The following is a 15,500-nucleotide window of genomic DNA, read 5'->3' on the forward strand; positions in this document are numbered from 1 at the left end:
TGGTATGTTCCAGGAATGTGAAGACCTGTCTGGCTACAGCACAGAGAACCAGGGAAAAGTGACACAGTAGGAGGCTGGTGAGAGAACTGGAACCAGATTGTAGTCTCCTAGGGCACAGGAAGAAAAGTGAGTCTTTGTCCTAATGGTAGTGGGAGCCGGTGAGGGGCTTTCAAACAAGACAGAAATAGTCCAGAAAGAATTTATAGGGGAAAGAGTGGAGGCATGAGGACAGAACTTTAGAGTGGGAAGAAAAGCCAAGAAGAAGATGAAGAAGGGATGGTCAGAGAAACAAAAAGACTAGAAGGGGTCATAGAAACCAAGGATGGGGACAGTCAGCAGTACAGCCAGAAGGCTCTTGATAACTCTAGCTCAGGTTGATAACTCTAGTGCAGGTGCACTGCCCAGGCAGGATGAGCCCACTTCAACAGGCAGAGACCACTCTCTCCAGCTGTTAAGGGAAAAGGCTAGGTGGACAGGAGGTTAACTTACAGAAAAAGACTGTGCAACCACTGCAGAGGTTGAAGATCTTAGAGTGTGAAAGGAGACACTTGAATTTAACACCACCTGCAGCCTGCTGTATATGGAAACGAAGTCAAAGTGACCAAGTTTATGTAACTATTTTGATCAATATAGTTGCCTGGCAGCCCCTTGTAAGTTGATCCTAAGAGAAGATTTTGTTGTATTAAGTGGAAGGGCATTGTAAAAATAACTTTTTTTAAAAAAAAAATTTTATGTGTAGTCAGTCTCGGTGCCCAGATTATATAAGTGATTTTTCACAAGGTCACAGTGAAAATATTTGAGACTTTTTCCATAGGTTAGAGATTTTTATTTGATATTTCTACTGGATTATCTAAATTTTTATTTCAAGAATTTTGTGCATTTTAACAGAGTAAAACAATGAAACATAGAAATTCCACTCCCCTTGAAAAGCTGCCATTAATAATTTTATTCTCTTGATGTGGTCTCAGTGAAGGTCATCAGAGCTGAAAGGGTTATGGACCTGTATTAATTTTACATGAATTTCATCCTGTCGAAATAGGTCAATGTTTTCTTCTTTCCTCTATAATTTTTTAGTTTATGAGGCTTTTTCTTTTAGACAGCTTTAGGCCAGTTCTCCTTTTTGCAAATTGCAACTTACAGCTTGCAAATTGCATATATCGTCTTTAGACTTAGCTTAATGATTATTATTTCAATGACTTATTTTATGGAGAAACTTGTAAATTGTTTCAACTTTAATGACAGTCCCCTCCCTTTTGATTCTGGCCAGAAACTTGTTATGGGCTAAGCTTAGACACATGGCTCCTGTTGCTCATTCAGAATCAGCACTTTGCTACCACTTTGTGGCTCAAAGTTTTAGGATCTGTCTTATGACATATCAGGCGCTTGGAATATATCCGAGAGGGATCTGATTTGTTTCTCTATCTGCACTCTCCCCATTTTGTAACTTAACATAGTACCAATTCAAACCACTTGTGTGGCCTAGATCTAAATACTCCTGCACCTTCTCTTCTAGAGTTTTCAGAAAGTATTCTTCTTTACACTGTTGATGTAACTATTTTGTCACATGTTAGGAAAGGCTTCAGGAGGTGATTATAAAAGTACCTCAAGATCAGGCATTATCATGTCTTCCAGGGGTCTGTCAACACTTACTTGGTGTCGATCTATCAGTTGTATAAAGCTGGTTAAATAATTCAGTTACTTCACAGTGTATTACCTTGTCAGTTCATCTTAGAGGTTCTAAAGGTGCTATGTTGAATTTTTTTTTGCATAAAATCTGTATAACATAAAATTAACTATTAAAAAATGTACAATTCAGTTGTGTTTGGTATATTAACAACATTGCGCTACCACCACCTCTATCTAGTTCCAAAACATTTTCATTACCCCAAAAAAGACCCCACAACCATTAATACTTACTCCCCATTCCTCCCTCACCCCCGCCCCTGGCAACCAGCATTCTGCTTCTGTCTCTATGGACTTGCCTCTTCTGGATATTTCATATAAATGGAATCATACAATATGTGACCTTTTGTGACTGACTTCTTTCATTCAGCATGTTTTTAAGATTCACTCACATTGTAGCATCAGTACTTTATTCATCTTTATGGCTGAATTTCATTGCATGTATATACCAAATTTTGTTTCACAACTATGACAAAATTTTAAAATCTAGCATTGATGGCAATTCCCATAATGAAGATATCATGGTTATTCCTAATAGTGTACCATTTTGGGGCTGAACATCTGTCTATATCCTAAGGTTTCTGAGATAACCCTTGGCTTTGCCCACCCTCCCTTAAGGAGGCTATCAACTTTATAAAAAGATGCCAGCTTTATTTTTGTCAGCTTACTCTCAAGACCTCTGAGATCTGCCCTAATTTAGCTAAATTTGACCTCAGAGAATATACCTTGAACCCTTTCTCTAGTTCCTTTCAAAGGCTCAATTTCAGGAAATAAAGTGTAAAAATATATTCCATGTATTTTCCTAGAATCTAGATCAGGATTATATACTACAGACCAAAGACTAGATTCCTGTGTTTGTAAATAAAGTTTTATTGGTGCACAGCATATCCACTAATTTGCAAATTTCCTATGGCTGCTTTTCTGCAATGGCAGAGTAGCCCCAGTAGAGACCAGTGACTCCTGATCTAGCTTATTGGTTTAAAGTCTGAGTTCCACTTTCCCCTACCCTCCAAGGAACCAACAGATGGGCTTAAACATTCTGTGAAAACCCTGAAATTTTATGCAAAACCACATGCACAGGTGTGTACCATATATGTTTTCCTGGAGAGAGGATCCGTAAACTTTTATCAGATTCCAAAGGGACCCAAGACCCCAAATGATCATCATTGTTCTAAGTAGCCAAGATGTTAATTTTCTGTTACCCTAGATCAGCAGTTCTCAAACTTTATAGTCCCAGGTCCCCTATGCACTTTAAAAAATTATTGGGACCCCCCCAAAAAGCTTTTGCTTATGTGGGTTGTAGCCATCATATGTACCACATTAGAAATTAAATTGGAAAGCTTAAAAATATGGACATACTTAAAAAAAACAATAGACCCATTTACATGACATTTTTGCAAATATCTTTAATGTCTGGCTTAATAAAAGGTTCTCATGTCTTCCGCATTCAGTCTGTTGTGATATCAAAAGCGATGTAGCCTCTGGAAGCCTCTGCTGTACACCAATGAGAGTGAGAAAGTCAGAGAGTGGCTTATGAAGATAGTTTTGTTATCATGGACCCTCTGAATGGTTTTAGGACACTGGGGCCCCCAGACCATACTTGGAAAACAGTGTATTTGGACTGCATTATTGTATTCCCTTGCTGAATTGTACTCTGCTATCTTGGCATCAGCATCCATTGAGGGATGCCTTAAGAAAAAACTCTGGAAGCTTCCTCTGCTGTTTATTGTTGGCATTTTGGGGAGGAGTTGGTCTGGTACAAAGGGGACACTGCTCATTGCCCTTTTATGAACAGCCACAGGAGACACTTCCTTCAGGTTTCAGTGCCAGGAAGAGCTGTGCCACTTCTGGGCCACTGGTAGGTTTTAAATCTTATAAAAACAGATTTTCTTAACTAATCCCATTTTATTTTTTGCTTTGGCAACTCAAAGCCTAATTTTCAGCTCACTTTCAGCTCTTGTATATGCTATGCATGTCTGTATCATATCCCTGGCTTTCTTATTTTCCTCTTTTTCCTCCTCTCAGTTTCTTCATTTATATCTTGTTTTCCATTTACATATTTTTGTAAGTTATAATTCTGTGTTTCTGCAAACTGTCTCTTTTTTTTAACAAGATCGAGTATAAATTCTTTTAAGTAAAACTTTTTCACTTATGTGCAAAGCATTAGCATCTCATAAATTATAGAGTCTGTTTTAATTTACAGAAATTAGTGAATCACTTTTATTTCTGGTGTCATTTTCATCAGGTTACTTTAGATAAATAGAAACTTAACCATCCTAAATCTGGATGTATTAGGATGTTATTTTGTTTCATTATATACTATATATAGTACAGTTACTTGGCAGTTTTGTTATTTACTATCTACTCACAGCCTCTGCCCTATTTTTCTATTTTATTTCTGTCTCATGTACACAGATATTCTTGTTATTAGTATCATCATTTAGTCATTAATAGGCTTTTTGTGCCTGCTTTGGAATTTTCATAAATTATTTTTAACACTTTTTAATTCTGTGTATATGTTTACATCAATGTGTTTCTGCTGATTTTAAACTGGGAAAAACTTAAAACAATGATATTTCCCAATTGGGAAGTCCTCCTCTTGTTCCTTAGAGCCTGGAATTAACTGAAGCCAAAGAAGACCCTGCAGATGGTCAGTGGTGATGTGGTCAGGCCTTGGGTCACACATCCGGCCTCATTTCATCAGGAGGCTGCATGTGTGTTATAAAAAAGAATTTTACTGAAACTTAGAGAAAACATAATATGTACTTAATGCAAATTGAACTAGGTGGAGATCAAATTGTATTTTATATAAAATATTAATTATAATTTTTGAAGACTAGATTTTGCATATTTGTTACTATATAGATGCTGTTGTTTCAATTTTCAGAAGACTGTGCAGCCTTTTTAACTGATGAAGAACAAGGCTTTGTCTTCCTGTAATTCTGAAGTGAAGTTGAGTCACCCAACAAGAAAAAACTATGTCCAGTTAAAATATAGGCATTAGTAATAGAATGCTGAAACAAACCTCTGGATTCGCTTCATTGGCTTTCCTGCTTCTTTTGCATCCCAAAGCATAAGCTTAAATCATCTCAGAAGGACAAGGTCCGCCAGTTTATGGCATTTACTCAGGCTGGTGAAAGAACTGCCATCTACTGCTTAACACAGAATGAGTGGAAACTAGACGTGGCCACTGACAACTTCTTTCAAAACCCAGACTCATTCCACAAGGAATCCATGAGAAACGCAGTGGACAAGAAGAAGCTGGAGCAGCTGTATAACAGGTACAAAGGTAAGGGGCGACAACAAGGGCAGACAGAGAGAACTCATTTTTATCTCTAGGGAACAGAACGAATGTTATATTTCTTGAATTTCTGATGCCATTTTCCAAAGGCCTCAAATATACTGTTCCTACTCTTCCTGCAAAATCCAATCAGTTTAAATGGAACTGTGATTGTTAATCTGTATTGGTTGCGGGTAGGATGAGAAGAGAGGAGTCTAAAGATTAATTGGTAGTGTGCTCTCCCTCACTTGTTCTGGGCAGAATCTGATGAGTTGACCACCAGTGGCAGGGCAGCCATCAATGGCATAGGGTCGTGGCCAGGTGGCTACACTTGTGAATACAGTGTTTTTTCCCCAAACAATTCCATCTAGGCTAGAATATTTGTGGTGAGAAAGTTGTTTAAGAACAATACCAAATCATAAAAATAATTTGGACTTGAGGGTTAAAGTCATCCTTCTCTTAACAGCATAGTAGTGTTGTGACCTGAAATAACTTTCGCTGTTGCATAAGCTTTGGGGGAAAGCTCTTAGCGAAGAAACCTTGGTGTTGGAGATTGGGAAAGTTGTTATTTTTATTGAAATCAGTACCTAAAATGGAGCCTCCCTATCAAAATACAGTCATAGTGCAAAAATAAGCCTGTATAATGAATATATACAAATCCAAATCACTCAGCAGGCTTTATAATTTCATATCAAATGTCAAATCTGTGCTGTAATGGGAGAGGTGACAATGATTCAAGAGTTGATTTATTTTTTCTTTCTAGCAGTTTCTAAGGTTAATCCTTATATTTCCAAAACTTAAAAAAAATCAACCCTTATTTAAACATATTAACCCAAACAGAATAACTCCCTTGGTTTTAAACTTGGCTTTAAATTCTTATTTATGTTCATTTTTTACTTTTGAGAATACCGTGTGTATATTTTGATCTATTTAGATCTGGAAAATGAATTGAAAATTGCATTCTTTTTTTTTTTAATCTTGATCCAAAAACATTCTGTGGTTAAAAAAAGACTTGTAGTTCTCAAAAAAATGAACTTTGTTTTAAATTAAGCTTTAGTACACTTTAAATTTGTTTGGCTTAGTTAATTGTTGACCTAATTTTCTAAGCTGTTAAATGTGGATGCATAAACTAAATGATTTTGAAAATAAGTATCGTATAGTAGCATTAGAACTATAGCAAATGACTTCACTTTTAAAAGAAAAACATCAATCTTTTGCTTTGGTAGGGTTGTGATAGAAACTTGAAATATTATAACTACTTTACCAAGGAAGTATTTTTTGTAAAAATTTGCCTTTAGGCAAACTAAAATTTTGTAAACTTGAATTTTATTTTACTTTAGGGAAATTAATTTTTTTTTTAATGATGAAGTCTTCTCAAAGAAGTTTCAGTGATTTTTTTCTGCAAAAGCCCAGAAACCTAGAAATAGGAGTATTTTCTGGATAAATGATTATTTTGTCTTTCACACAGAGTAGAAAATTGCAGTCTATTGATTGACGTATTTGAAACACTCTTGCTAGAATTATGTAGTAGGTGTATGATTCTAACAACCCATTTTAGTAATGCTTTCCAAAATAGTGTGACTTCTTTTTCCCTTGATTTTTACTATAGACCCACAAGATGAAAATAAAATTGGAATTGATGGGATTCAGCAGTTTTGTGATGATTTAAGCCTAGATCCTACTAGTATCAGCGTTTTGGTTATAGCATGGAAATTCAGGGCAGCAACTCAATGTGAATTTAGCAAAAAGGAATTTGTAGATGGCATGACGGAGCTTGGGTAAGTAAATTGATCTCAATTTAAAGTTTAAAATTTAAGTTTAAATTTTTTCAGAAAGGAAGATACTTTCAACAATTATTTTTCAGCAAACAGTATTAATTTCATATCAATATAAATTCTTTGTGTACCTTATAAATTTCTTATCTACATGCACTATATTAAACCTTTAAGCCTTTGTTTTCTCTTTAAATTCCAGTTAAAGTTTTGTTTAATAATTTTATTCATATTAATACTTTTTGTAACTTATTTTTTACTTTTTAATTTTTTTTCCCAGTTTTGAATTGACAGTAAATATCAGGGTGTTTTTGTTTTCAGCCATTCTGTTTAGTTTATAATACTGTATACTAAATGTGTAATTTAATATGTTACTATATTAAACATTAATAAAATGTGATTTTGATTTTTGCTTATAATACTTCACTGTTCTATCTATATGGTTAGAATAAAAGCTTCATTAATAATGGGATGTTTCTCACTTGTCAGATAAGTCAGAGAAGTCAATAAAAGCATGTAACATAAATGTCTTTTAATCATTAAGCTTACTGAACTATTTCATGAGGTCATGTAAAAGCCAACTTGCTTGACTTGCTGATATTCTGATATTTCAGTGTTGACAACTTAAACTAGCTTATTTTTAGCTCTGAAGGAGCTTGACAGCCTTAGGTAAACATGTTCTTAAGGCATGTGCTTACAGCATTCCAGGTAAAAAATAGAACATTTGTTGTTTCCACTAAACCGATGAATCTGTTATATTTGTCAGCCTTGTCTAGACCCACAAGATGAAAATAAAATTGGAATTGATGGTATTCAGTTTCTACAAGACTTCCTTTATTTCTAGTGATATCTTACCATATTCCTTGCGCTTGTATGAAACCAAACAAACAAAATTGAGCGTTACTGTGATGTAATAACATATTTCTTCAGGTTCTTTGCACCTAGGAAAGCCTAGATGAATTACCAGTAGTTTTAGAATGGAAAATAACCTAATAAAGCAGCATTCCATTGGCATTATACTATATATTATCCCATCTGTTAAAATCTCTCCAAAATAAGACATTTTGAAAACAAGCGCTTCTTATAGAAACACTGGCATTTCTTAGGCATTGTCTAGAAATATGCTGTCCAAGAAAATTTGCAAAATTTCTGTCTATTATCTTATCGTCATAACTTAAACATACTTTAAATATTTTCAGTATGAATCGTCCCAAAATGTGTTACATAATTTCATGCTCTCTTCTATGGAGTATATAGAATGTAATTTAAGATTACAAGTTAATGATGGTTAATGGTACTGCTCTCCACATCTCACAGGGTAGTTAAAGGTGAAAGCATTTTATGAATATTAGAGTGCTATATACTAAATGAAAGTCTTATTAGTATATTAGTAAAGTATACTGTAGAGATAACCTCAGTGCTTTTAGGAATGTAAAGGACTGTTGGCCTCTAGTACTAAATAGCACTAAACTTGAAAACATACTTTGGCTTTTGTGTCTGCTCAATTATATTTTTTAACACTTTTTTTCTGGCCGTTAACTGTTGACTGTGGTTAGAGTATCTGCCTTTACAGTTAATCCTACATCGATTCATTGGAGGCTTGAGGATTCTTAAGTAGACTGAATAAACTTTATGAAATACCTTGACATCTTTGTAAAAACAAACAAACAAAAATGATTGTATGTGTGGCTCTATTTCTGGATTCTCTATTATATCCCATGGATCTAATACCACATAATCTTGATTTTGGAGCTTCAAGCTTTGAGTTTGGTCAATCTGCAGGACACAAGGTCAGCAAACAAAAATTGATATTTCAAAACACTGAATGCAACGATGCAACAAAACAAAGTGAATTTAAAATATATGTCATTTTCAGTAGGATCAAAAATATAAAACACCTAGAATAAATCTAATTAAAGATGTGTGCTACCTCCACAGAGAAAACAACTCACTGAAAGACAGGAGACCTGACTAGTGGGAGAAATATATCTCATTCATACGTTGGAACACTTAGTGTTTTATCCCTAAATTTATCTGTACATTTAATGTAGTCTCAATGAAAACCCCAATAAGTAATAGATTTATGTCTGTGTAATTTGACAAGCAGATTTTAAATTTAAATGAATATGCACAGTCAAGAATAGCCAACAATTCTTAAAGAAAAAAAGAATGAGGGGGAAGATGTTCTCTACCAGATAATTAGGACTTTTCAAGCTATAGTCACTAAGACTACACAGTATTGAGTACCGGAATAGATAAACAGACCAGTGGAACAGAATGGAGGGCCCAGAAACAAATCTGTATATATAGGTATGTTTGATTTATGGCAGAAGTAGCACTTGAGAGAAGTAGAGAAAGGACATCTTTTTAGTAAATGGTCCTGGGAGAATTGGCTAGTTATATGGGGAAAAAAAATTCATCTTGATCCCTGCCACACGCCTACATAAAAATGAGTTCCAAGTGGATTATAGATCCCCAGTCTTTTAGAGGCTAAAAACAGAAGTCTCTAGAAGACAATGTAGGAGACTATCTTTATGGTTATGTAGTAGGAAAAGTTTTAAAACATCACCAAAAAAAAAAAAAAAAAAAAAAAACACTATAAAGAAGATTGATAGTAGTAGTACTATACTAAAAATAACTACCAAGAAATACCATCAAGGAAATGAAAAGGCAGTCCATATTCTGAAGTACTTTAAAAATATTTCACTGATTAGGTGATGAACACACAATGCAATTTATGTGACATATTGTTGAAATGTACACTAGAAACTTATTTGATTAGGTCACCCCCAATAATTTTGTTAAAATACATTACAGTAAAAAAAAATACTACACTGACAAAAGACCTATATTCCTTATATATAAAAAATTCCTATAAAACAATTAGAATAAGATAACCTAATGGAAAATAGGCAAGAGACTTGAACAGGCACCTCACGAAAGAGGATTTCCAAATGGCCAGTGAAAATACGAGAATGTGCTCAATCGTATTTATTGGAGGAGTGCAGATTAAAACAATGAAATAGAACCTCACTACTCACTCTCTAGAATGGCTAAAATAAGACAGTCACAAATATTAGTGAAAATGTGAGGCAACAGGAACACTAGTATACTGCTGGTGGGAGTGTGAAGTGAGACAATCACTGGAAAACTATTTGACCTTGCTTATGAACTTGAAAATGCTCAGACTCTGTGACCCAGTTGTTCCACTCTTAGGTATGCCTACCATAACTCATTCATGTTTTTGCTTGGATATATGTATAGAAACATGTTGAACAACATTCTTTATAACCAGAAAACTAAAAAAAAGTCAAAATATTTATTAACAGTAAATATATAAATTATAAAATATGAATATAATGGAATGGTATATGAGAATGAAAATAAACCAACCAGAGTGACACATGTCAGCATGAATGAGTCTCACGGATATAATGTTGGCAGAGAAAGCCAGACACAAAATAATATACACCATGAGTTCTCATTTATAAAGTTTAGAAACATATCCAACTAATACTGTCGAGGAATGCTTGTTGGGTTGATGGTAAGCAAAAAGAAGAGCAAGGAAGCGACCACATGGAGGAAGGGGGCTGTGATGGGGAAGAGCATGTGGCTGCTCCCCAGGCGCTGCTGCCTGCCCATTCTTGATGTGGACGGGCCGCACTCGGGAGCACCCATGGCATTCCCTAAAGCTGTGCATTTGTGCCTCTGAGTGTGTTCATGGACTTCGTGGTGCTTCTAGCTGCTCCAGGACTTTCCATTGTCTTTCCTCAGCCCTGCTCTACTTGGATAAATGAAGTGCCACTTTTGTTCTCTTCCTTGCTGTGCAGTCAAAATAAAAGTGACAAAATTTATGTTTCTCTATTCTATATACTGCTTTAAAGACTATTTAATATTCTTAAAGGTTACTGACTTTGGAGGACAATCCGATTTTAAAACAATAGAGTTGTGTTTTATCTAACTTAGATGTTTTAAATCTAACCTGCTGTAACGAAGAAACCCCTAGATACAATAGCTTTAAGGCTACAGGTTTATTTTCCTATTGTAGGACAGTACAGGGGTAGCAGTGGTAGGGGCTGGCAGTGTGTGACTCAGTTCTTTGAGGTCTTGTCACTGTCATCTCAGGGCATTTGCCTCTATGTGGTCAAAACCACAGAGTTAAATCATGTCCATATTCCAACTCACACAGAGGAGGGCAAGCAATTTTGGTTTTCGATTTTTTTCTTTTAATGACAGCTTTATTAAGAGGTAATTCACATGCCATACAATTCACTTGTTTATAAGTGTACAAATTAGTGGTTTTAGTGTATTCACAAAGCTGTGTGGCCATCACCACAATCAATTTTAGACTATTTTGAGTCCTTTTAGCTAGAGAAAGGAGCCCACCAGAGTTCCACCCTTAGACCCGAGTCTCAGGCTGCACCAAATTGCAGTGAAGCTGCCCAGATTGGTGAGGCATGTCTGCCACCCGTAACAAAGCACTCTTTCTGTCTCTTGGCACAGGTGTGACAGTATAGAAAAGCTGAAAGCTCTTCTGCCAAGATTGGAGCAAGAACTTAAGGACACAGTAAAGTTTAAGGATTTTTATCAGTTTACTTTTACTTTTGCCAAGAACCCTGGGCAAAAAGGTTTAGGTGAGTATAAAATTCAGACTTGTAAAAGGCCACATTACGATGAGATTATAAGTAGACAAGACCAATAGGATTTCAATCCTGCCTGATACAATGTTATTCTTCTTTGCGTTTCTTTTTCTTCTCACTAATTTGCTCTCCATGCAGACAGACCAGTTTGTACTTGAACACCTCAACCAATATCACTCTCACATTCTGGATTTAAATATTTAAATTTTAAAATGTAAGCTAATTAGCAAGTGCTCTGTGTTTTCTCAAAATGCTATCTAACTCACTAATGAGTTAGAGAAGTCAGCAATTAATGTTGACAGTTGGTGTGTTTGTACTGGCTAGATGTGTGATCCCACCGATGGTTTTGCTAGGATTGGCCAGGTGACATTAACCTTGTCCCAGTCTGGAGACTTAAAGTTAACTTAGTCGAAACCAGTTCTGATGTGAACTGGATTATATTTCAGTCCAACATACCTCATTTTATTGGGCTTTCGCAAATAGTGTGTTTTCATCAACATCAAGGCAAGACCCTCCACCAGCAAAAAGATTAGTACTCACTGAAGGCTCAGATGATGGTTAGCATTTTTTAGCAATAAATTATTTTTAACTTAAGGTATGTACCTTTTTTTTTACATAACGCTGTTGCACACTTAATAAACTACAGTAGAGTGTAAACATGTATTTATATGCTCTGGAAAACCAAAAATTTGTGTGACTCCCTTTATCATGATATTTACTTTATTTCGGTGGTCTGGACTGTACTTCTTTCAGAGTCGTATGATTTTGTTATATAACTTGTGTACTGCTATATATGGTACATTGAGAAAAATTTTAACTTAAATATTTATTTTGAGTTTTTGGTTTATTTGAGAGTTTTATTCTGCTTAGTTTAATTTGTTCTGCCCTAAGTACTACATAGTTTATTTTTATTTTATCTCTTTGTAAAAATCAACCTGTATTGACCTACATTTTGTTGCCTAATATAATAGAATTATGTGTAGTTCATTAAAATTTCTTACATGTTTAGAGAGGGGAATTACATGGTCTTCTAAATAGGAATTAAACAAGTATATTAGAAAGTATGTTTGAAGAAAATTTCTTATGAATAAAAGCAATATTATAAGATGACCAAAATTAGGTAGGAAATCTGAAAAGGCCTTGAAAACTCATAGATAGAAAATTCCACTGCAAGCATTTTACTTGTGCATGTTTGCAGGTATGTGTGTGCAGTAAACATTCTTATCCCTTCTGTCTTTCTGACATTCTTCCTTTCCTTCTCCTATCAACAGATCACAGGTGCAGATTGAGGCAGCAGGCACTTTTGTCTTAAATCAGGGAGGTGGACAGTAGGCATTTCTGTCTCAGATCAGGGAGATGGGCAGCTGCCTTTTCTTAGCACTCTTTGCCATAGCAGCGATTATTTTCTTTTTCTTTGTTTTTCTCTGGTATTGTGGTTCATTTTTACTCATGGTGCATTGCACTGTGATGAGTCTCCTGTCAGATTCCCTCTCTCTGTAGGCTGATCCACCATGCGAACAGGTTTCTTGCCTTGTGTGCCACCTCACAGATCATACACCTCAGACCTGCCACATCAGGAGCTGAAAAAGACCTCTGCCACAGGGTCCTGCTCAGGAATTTACTGGAATGGATTTGCTCAAAATTACGAAAGGTACAAGTGGGAGAGCCACTGGAAAAATGTGGATGTATTTTTTCCTGTTGAAAGAAGCCAGTGGGCAAATAGAGGTCGTCAGTTGTATAAAGGTACAACAGCGAGGAGTTTCTGATGTCAGAGAGCTTTGCACATTCCCTACCCCGTCATGAGTTAGAGAGCCGAGGTCATGAAAAACATTTGTGGGACCCCACAGGAAGAGGTGATTCTGACACATTTGTTTGTCAGGAAAATGATTGCTTTCCTGTTTGGCCTGACATCAATGAAGAATCCTTTTTCTTAACCAAATGCAAAGACTAAAAGGAAAGGAGAGTCCATGACAGCACCAGGTCAACGTTTGAGCATGATCAGTGAGAAGAAGAAGCAGAAGCTGGATTTGGTCTGTTCTCATCCCCTCCCAGAGACTAACACATGGTCAGCCGACGGAGATAAGGGGACACAGGGGCACTGCAGGTATAGCCCTAGTTTGCCCCTGGGCTCTCCGTGAGGCTTGTCAGGGCATTGCCTGAAGAAGGACTCGCCAGGTGCTTCCAGATGGACCATAAGGAGGAGAGACCAAGGCAGTGACACCAGGGCCCTGGTTAAGTTAGAATTTCAGATGATTCCAGTTGTGCTCATGCAGAGTGGAGAGTTGAACTCACAGTATTGTGCTCATGAGAAAATTTAAATACTTGGCATACTTTAAAAAAGTAATCCTTACAGTGCTACTCATCAGTGAGGGATAAAATTGGAGTGGAATAATAATAGCCTGTCACCCCAGCACTGCTGCCCTCAGCCTTGGACACACTAGTCTGCCATAGAAGACATAGAGTCTTCTCTGCCACTCAGATGTCCAAATGCAAGACTGGTCTCGACAGTCGGTGTGGCTTTTGTTCGTGGGTGGCCACTTTTATCTTTTACCTTTTACTGGAAAGAAAGGTGAAAGTAAGCACATATATGGAAGCCAGATGCCTTCATCTGATTCACATATGGCCTTACCCCCGTTTTATAAATAGGGAAACTGAGGCTGAAGTATAGAATAACATATCGAGGGCTGAACACAGGCTATGACAGCAGGATTTGGAGTCCACTCTCACCTGTTCCTTGTGTTCACACCTCCCTGTTGGGCGACCTGACATGGGCTGAGAGCCCAGGGCCTGGGGTGCGCTGGGAGTCTGCAAGTACAGGGGAGCAGAAGCATAGCATCCGATCATGCAGTCTCACTGTCATGGGCACCTGTAGGGAAAGGTCAGACCATCAAAGTAAGATCAGGTCTGTCTTGGCCCGTCCATCCTCTCCTGGTCACTCTGCTTGCCTGCCTTCTAGGGCTTTCTCTGCCAAGCTTCTCTGATCCGTTCTTCCACCAGTTTTCACATTTAACCAACTCAGAGCCAAAGTATTTCCCATTCTGTCTACATCTTTCATTTTATATTATTCAGTTTCAACTTATTTCATACTATGCATATAGATTATATGAGCAAAATATATCACAATTTTAAAATTAAATTAGTGACAGTTCTGATTCAGCGCAAATGACTTCACCTCAGTTTTTAAAAGCAACAGACGCTGACAAAACAATGATTTTCTCATGTAGTGTTGCTTCATCTGGTTGTGTCAAAGTTAGAGCCATTAAGAAGTGATGTCCTGCATCATTCACTCTGAGGACAGGAAAAGCTTTCTTGCAGTCTCAGAAAGCTGCTGCAGTGTGTCCTGACTGAGGACACATCACCTGGTGCATGAGCTGCAGTGTGTCCTGACTGAAGACATATCACCTGGTGTGTGTGCGGTATTCCCTGAATAGCATGTCACCTAGTGGTCAGGCCCAATGTTAAACTAGGTTACAAGGCTTGAGTGTCAGTCTAATTAAGAGATGGTGTGATTTTGGTTAAGGTAGTTATAACAGATGTTAAGAGCATCGTCTTGCCTTGTACGTCGTGTTATTATGAAGACATCAGCCTATGAACTTTGCTGTAGTGGTGACAGAATAGCTAATTGGGAGACTGGGTGCTGAGTTCAACTCCTGACTTACCTGCTTTGCCTTCACATAAAAATAACTCTGCACTCCATAGACCCAGCCACCTAATGACACTTTCAACCTCAGCTTTTTTTTTTTATTTGATCTAGTATAACTTTATTTTTTTCAACTGTAAAGATTTGTTTCTTTTTAGGAATCTTATAAACACCTAGAAGAAGTATACTTTAATTGTCATTTCCACTACAACAAGGATTTGGTGGCTGTCATTGAAGAATATTAGCATTCAAGATGTGTAGTGACTCTCTGAGACAGGGACCATCTCTGTAAGAGGGATGAGGAAGTGCCAAAAACTTAGTCTTGTCCTAGACTGTGCTGTGGTACCTTCCTTAATTACCTGCTGTGCTATCTTGGGTTAGCAGCATTTAGATTGCCAACTCCTGGTTTGTTTAACAGTGTAAGTGGTGTTTTCTATTTTAATTACGTTAGAAAGACTAAGACAAAAATATAAAATGTTATTAGA

General features: G+C 36.7%; 1 protein-coding gene across 5 annotated transcripts in view; it reads left to right on the forward strand.

Moving 5' to 3' along the window:
• The window catches only part of DCUN1D2 (defective in cullin neddylation 1 domain containing 2), a 28,113-nt gene that overhangs the window by 1,708 nt on the left and 10,905 nt on the right, over window positions 1-15,500 (forward strand). For 2 of the 5 annotated variants that reach the window (XM_039878772.1, XM_039878768.1), the window contains exons 2-5: window positions 3,479-3,541; window positions 4,756-4,972; window positions 6,573-6,741; window positions 11,239-11,369. In XM_039878772.1, the coding sequence (XP_039734706.1) occupies window positions 3,479-3,541; window positions 4,756-4,972; window positions 6,573-6,741; window positions 11,239-11,369 (580 nt within the window). Of the gene's footprint in view, window positions 1-3,478; window positions 3,542-4,570; window positions 4,973-6,572; window positions 6,742-11,238; window positions 11,370-15,500 lie in introns of all 5 variants that reach the window. The other 3 variants (XM_039878769.1, XM_039878771.1, XM_039878770.1) reach the window with 2 other exon arrangements.

This window comes from Pteropus medius, unplaced genomic scaffold (assembly GCF_902729225.1).
Source record: "Pteropus medius unplaced genomic scaffold, Ma_sr-lr_union100, whole genome shotgun sequence".
Lineage (NCBI taxonomy): Eukaryota > Metazoa > Chordata > Mammalia > Chiroptera > Pteropodidae > Pteropus > Pteropus medius.